At 37.0% G+C, this 6000-nt stretch overlaps 1 protein-coding gene across 1 annotated transcript in view; it reads left to right on the top strand.

Moving 5' to 3' along the window:
• The first annotated feature begins 515 nt into the window (after positions 1-515).
• Positions 516-6000, top strand: part of LOC101279843 (catenin alpha-3) — a 758807-nt gene continuing 753322 nt past the window's right edge. The window contains exons 1-2 of the mRNA XM_033407650.2: positions 516-527; positions 1498-1578. Coding sequence (XP_033263541.2) covers positions 516-527; positions 1498-1578 — 93 coding nt within the window. The remainder of the gene's footprint in view (positions 528-1497; positions 1579-6000) is intronic.

The raw sequence follows: 6000 nt of genomic DNA, 5'->3' as shown, positions 1-6000 counted from the left end.
CTCTTCCAGAATCTAGTAGGTTCTTAGTAAAACTATGTTGTGTTTTGAATCAAGTTGTTCACTTATAAACTAGTCAACACTATTTAATAAGTTCTATACATGTTACTTTCAGGAATAAAAAAAATTAAGATATACTTGCCAACATCAAGATTTTAACAATATCGTAAAGGTGATGAGCATGTACGAAACTGAGCATTTTAGGAAATTTTCAAAATGCTTTTGGAAAAGGAGAGGTGAGGGTTTACTTTTGAGCAGAGTTGTTGGGGATAACTGCATGGAAACCATTGAGAAACAGGTAGGATTTTAATAGGGAGTTATTTTGGGAGACACTTGCTGTAGTCAAAGGTACATTATATGTAAGAACTTGGGAGAAGAGATAGAAATGTATAGAAATATTGTTACTGTAAAGGACAGTACTTGAGAAGAGGTGGCAGAAGATAGGACTAAAAACATAGATTAGGATAGAGAATAGATGGTCTTGAATTTCTTATAAAGGAGTCTTTCCACTTGAAGGTATGGATTTATGTGTGAGTTAAGCCATTGGGAGTAGTGTATGGCATGCTGCCTAATGGTCTATACTTTGTTTCAATGTCCCTCTTCACAGAGTCCATGCTATAAACTCCCTCAGGTATCAGCTGCTTAAAACTTGCCTTCCTGATTTTCAGGTTCTCCTCTAAAGAGCTCTTTCAGTTTATTATTTTAAATGGTAGCAATATTCCTGGAGGTGAATCACATAATGATTTTTTTCAATCTCTTTTATATAAGGTATCACTGAAAAAGTATGATTAGATTCAATTCAGTTGTCTCCCACAAAAGTAATATGTAGAAAATACCAACCAAGGTGACTCTCAGTGTGATTAATAGCCTAAAGATTTAGGTTAAGGATATAACAGAGAGAACTGTTCTGCTTAAAGGTGTTGCACAAATTATCTCAAAGAGCCAAAAACAGCGTCCAGTTTTTACTTGAAACAATTTGTTCTTGGAATATTGTCAGCTAAAATTGTGGTCAACTTTTGCAAATTGTATGAATTTGCACTGCATATTTTATTTAGTGTTAGCAAAGCTCCAATATGGCTCTGCATAACTTACACAATACACCATGAAAATGACTTCAGAAACTCCCACGGAAGTTGACAAATTGGGCATCTAATGCTTTTAAGCTAATTGCATGCTTAGTGGTTAAAGAGTCGACTTGTAAAGAGTGAAGATCAGGGTTTCTTGGAGATAATGCTCTGCCTACTGCCATACTGAATGCAGCCCAGCACTATATCATAAATATTACAAAAGCTTAAAGAAGAAAATAATGTGAACTTTAATCAGCATTTGACTTACTCTTAAGCGAAGTACTCATGAATCATATGCAATATCATAGCAGTTTTGAGACCTATTCTTGAATTTTCAAGCTGTTATTTTCAGGAAATTTAGAAAGCAAATTGCTAAGTGATAAAGAGTAATTTGATACCATTGCTTATGCCACTTTTTTTTTCTCCCTTGCAGACTGGAAAAAAGGAAAGGAGTAATACCTTGAATATTGCAATAGAAAACATGTGCAAGAAGACAAGAGACCTTCGCAGACAGGTGAGTGAGGAGAGAAACGTGGAGACAAACACCAAGCAAAAGGAACCTTTTTTTCTTCTTTTTAAATTAATTTAGAACACAAAACAAGAACAATAAATATATACTTCCCACATTTACGTACCTCAGCTGTTTTTGTGGCAAACGTAAGATAGAAGAAAGGGACTTAATATTAGGCAGACTTACATTCAAATGCTGGCCCTGCCATCATCATCTCTGTGACCTCAGGAACAGATTGCACCTTTCTGAGCCTCTCTGAACCTATAAAATGGAATTAATAATACACGATAGGGCTGAAATGCCTCTGAGTGCCTGGTACATAGTAAATTTTTAGAGAATGTTGGTAAATTGATTCTATTACATTAAAAACTGAGTTTATTATCCAAATGCTTAGAGCAAACAGCTAGCAATTCAGAGACCCTACCAATTTCCCCTTCTAACTCTTGCCAGGATGCTTCAAAAATTAGTTTCTGTTTAAGTTAAGGCTACTTTTAACCTTAGGTCATCAGGAACATAGGATTAGAAAGGATTTCATTAAATAATTTAGAAGTCTAGTGTTATGCCACAAGTTGAAATTTTTTCCTCCAGAAATATGAAGATTTAGCTATTTTCAAAGACCTTTGCTTTCCATTCCTTTCCACTATTTAATAACCGGAGTTCTTTTTCATGTACAGCTTTAACTTGGTCACTATCAACACATAAAAGTGGGGCAAAAACTTTTCAACCATGAACTGTTAATGCAATATATTATTGTAGTTTAACGGGAAGATTTAGTAAAATGGCCTGAGCAATCTTTTAATTCAGAAGTAGATTTGGAAGTGGAATAAATAGGGATCCCCAGCCAGGTAATATTAGCTGTGTGAAAGCACAATTTTGAAGGCTGGGAAAATTCCAATTTCTCAACTTTATGGCCTTAATGGGAATTCTGTTTCTACTGTCAGCAGTTAAAATCATGGAATGTAAGAGTTGGAAGGATCTTAGCACAACCTGTCTTATGATGCAGATGAGAAAGCGGGTTAGTGTAGTGAGGTGACCCACCTAAGGAGGAAGGGGACTGAACCTACATCCACTCATAACCTACACCCACTTCAGGAACTCTCACCCTCAGGACTGTCCTCCCTGTTAGTTGTACTACTCTCATTCTCTACCTTCTTCAGTATTTCTACCCCATCTGCTCCTCCCAGGACTTGGAAAAGTTGTTACTATGAGCTGTTAACAACTGTGTCTTTCATTCTGGTCTCATCCCTCTAGATTCCCTTCAACAAAGTTATGCACAAAGACCTGATGTACATTTAGACCTCCAAAGCTTTTGGAATAATTATTTTTCTTTAAAAAAAGTTAAAATAAAGCAATCCTTTGTGTGTAGGATTACCAGATTTAGCAAATCAAAGTACAGGATGACCAGTTAAATTTGAATTTCAGATTAACAAATATTGCATGGGAACATAATTACGTATAAAATATAGTTGCGTTGATCTGAAATTCAAGTTTAACCAAGAATCTTGTATTTCATCTTGCAATCCTACTCTGATTTCCACCTCACATCATCAGTGAGACAGAGAAACAGCAAGTGGGTTACTAATACTTTTCTTCGTAGTAAGAGGATGTTTCTAGCTCCTAGAGAACTACTGTGTTCCAGAGTTATGAAAATTCCCTGTGGTTTCACAGGTCACATCTTCATTTTTTTGGTTAAGTACTGCTGCTTAACAAACCACTATAAACAATAGCAACCATTTTACTGTTTCATGATTCCATAGGTTGGCTGGGGTGCAGGTGGGGCTGTTAGGGAGTCCATTTCTGTAGTATTTTCACTTGTGGTCTCGTAGGTAGTGGTAGTTCAAATGGTGTCTGGGTTCAGGGCTTAGTATTTGAGGCCTCAGTTCTTCTTTTTCTCTCTCGCCACGTGGTGTCTAATCCCCTAAGGCCCCCATTCATGTGGCTTTTCTCTCTGTCAGGGGAGCCTGGATTTCTTACACATTGGTTCAAGGCTCCAAGAAAGGAGAGATGGAAGTTGACAGGCTTTCTTAGTGCCTGAGCTCCAAAGTCACTAGGATGCTTTTGCCTCTGCATTCTATAGATCAGCATACTACAAACCCTGCTCCAGGTCAACAGGAGGAAGTAAAAGCACTATCTCTTATGGGAAGAGTGGCATGTGTATATGGGAAGATGGGCTTGTTAGGAGCTGTCTTTGGAGACATCCATGGTCTTCAGTGTGAGTTGAGGTAGTTGCTCTGATTTGTTCTCAGTATCCTCACTTGCCTTCCCAAGAACTTAATTTTCCATCCTGATGTTTATGCTTGTGGCAATAATACAAACTAGTTTAAACAACATGAGTCATCTCCACCTCTTCTTGCAAAATTTATTAAGCAGTCTGTTTTAAGCATCCTGTATATACTGTACTTTTTACAGAGGAAGGAGAAAGTCCCTTTCCTTACAGTGTTTTTCATTGGAATATTTAATGTTCTTTTCTTGTTCTAGATCTGTGTTTGTTTGCTTGTTTTTAGTAGGAAAAAAACAAGCAAACAAAGCCTGTCTCCCTGCTCATTCACCTTAATTCCTTTGCTTACCCATGGCCTGTCCATTGGCAGCACAGAAACATTTTAGCTCAGAGAATCAATGGACTTCATCTGTGAGGAATGAGATAGATTTCTTAAACATAGCTGGGAAAAAGCAAATTATACATTTTGGGGTAATAACATGAATGTCCTACAGGTGATTTACTGTTTTTTTATTTCAAATAAACAATTTGTCTTTTCTTGCTCTGATTTCATTGCTTGTTGCACTAGAGAGCAAAGACAAAAGTCCTTGGCATTGTGTTTCAGAATTTCTATAATTTGGCACCAACTTAATCCTCATAATTTTTTTCTTCTTTTTTACTTTTGCTATAAACTTTATTTATTTTATTTTTTTAACATCTTTATTGGATATAATTGCTTTACGATGGTGTCTTAGTTTCTGCTTTATAACAAAGTGAATCAGTTACACATATACATATATCCCGATATCTCCTCCCTCTTGCGTCTCCCTCCCACCCTCCCTATCCCACCCCTCTAGGTGCTTACAAAGCACAGAGCTGATCTCCCTGTTCTATGTGGCTGCTTCCCACTAGCTATTTTACATTTGGTAGTATATATAAGTCCATGCCACTCTCTCAGTTCGTCCCAGCTTACCCTTCCCCCTCCCCGTGTCCTCAAGTCCATTCTCTACGTCTGAGTCTTTATTCCTGTTCTACCCCTAGGTTCTTCAGAACTTTTTTTTTTTTTTTTTTTTTTAGATTCCATATATATGTGTAAGCATATGGTATTTGTTTTTCTCTTTCTGACTGACTTCACTCTGTATGACAGGTTCTGGGTCCCTCCACCTCGCTACAAATAACTCAATTTCGTTTCTTTTTATGGCTGAGTTAGATTCCATTGTATATATGTGCCACATCTTCTTTATCCATTCATCTGTCGATGGACACTTAGGTTGCTTCCACATCCTGGCTATTGTAAATACAGCTGCAGTGAGCATTGCGGTACATGACTCTTTTTGAATTATGGTTTTCTCAGGGTATATGCCCAGGAGTGGGATTGCTGGGTCATATGGTAGTTCTATTTGTAGTTTTAAAGGAACCTCCGTACTGTTCTCCACCGTGGCTGTATCAATTTACATTCCCACCAACAGTGCAAGAGGATTCCCTTTTCTCCACACACTCTCCAGCATTTATTGTTTGTAGATTTTTTATGATGGCCATTCTGACTGGTGTGAAGTGATACCTCATTGTTGTTTTGCATTGCATTTCTCTAATGATTAGTGACGTTGAACATCCTTTCATGTGTTTGTTGGCAATCTGTATATCTTCTTTGGAGAAATGTTTATTTAGGTCTTCTGCCCAGTTTTGGATTGGGTTATTTGTTTTTTTTAATATTGAGCTGCATGAGCTGCTTGTAAATTTTGAAGATTAATCCTTTGTCAGTTGCTTCATTTGCAAATGTTTTCTCCCATTCTGAGGGTTGTCTTTTTGTCTTGTTTATGATTTCCTTTGCTCTGCAAAAGCTTTTAAGTTTCATTAGGTCCCATTTGTTTATATTATATCTGTTTTTATTTCCATTTCTCTGGGAGGTGGGTCAAAAAGGATCTTGCTGTGATTTATGTCATAGAGTGTTCTTCTTATGTTTTCCTTTAAGAGTTTGATAGTGTCTGGCCTTACAATTAGGTCTTTAATCCATTTTGAGTTTACTTTTGTGAATGATGTTAGGGAGTGTTCTAATTTCATTCTTTTACATGTAGCTGTCCAGTTTTCCTAGCACCACTTATTGAAGAGGCTGTCTTTTCTCCATTCTTTACTCTTGCCTCCTTTATCAAAAATAAGGTGACCATCTGTGTGTGGGTTTATCTCTGGGCTTCCTATGCTGTTCCATTGATCTATATTTCTGTTTCTGT

Source organism: Orcinus orca, chromosome 14, assembly GCF_937001465.1.
Source record: "Orcinus orca chromosome 14, mOrcOrc1.1, whole genome shotgun sequence".
NCBI lineage: Eukaryota > Metazoa > Chordata > Mammalia > Artiodactyla > Delphinidae > Orcinus > Orcinus orca.
This window is presented reverse-complemented; position numbering and strand designations above follow the sequence as displayed.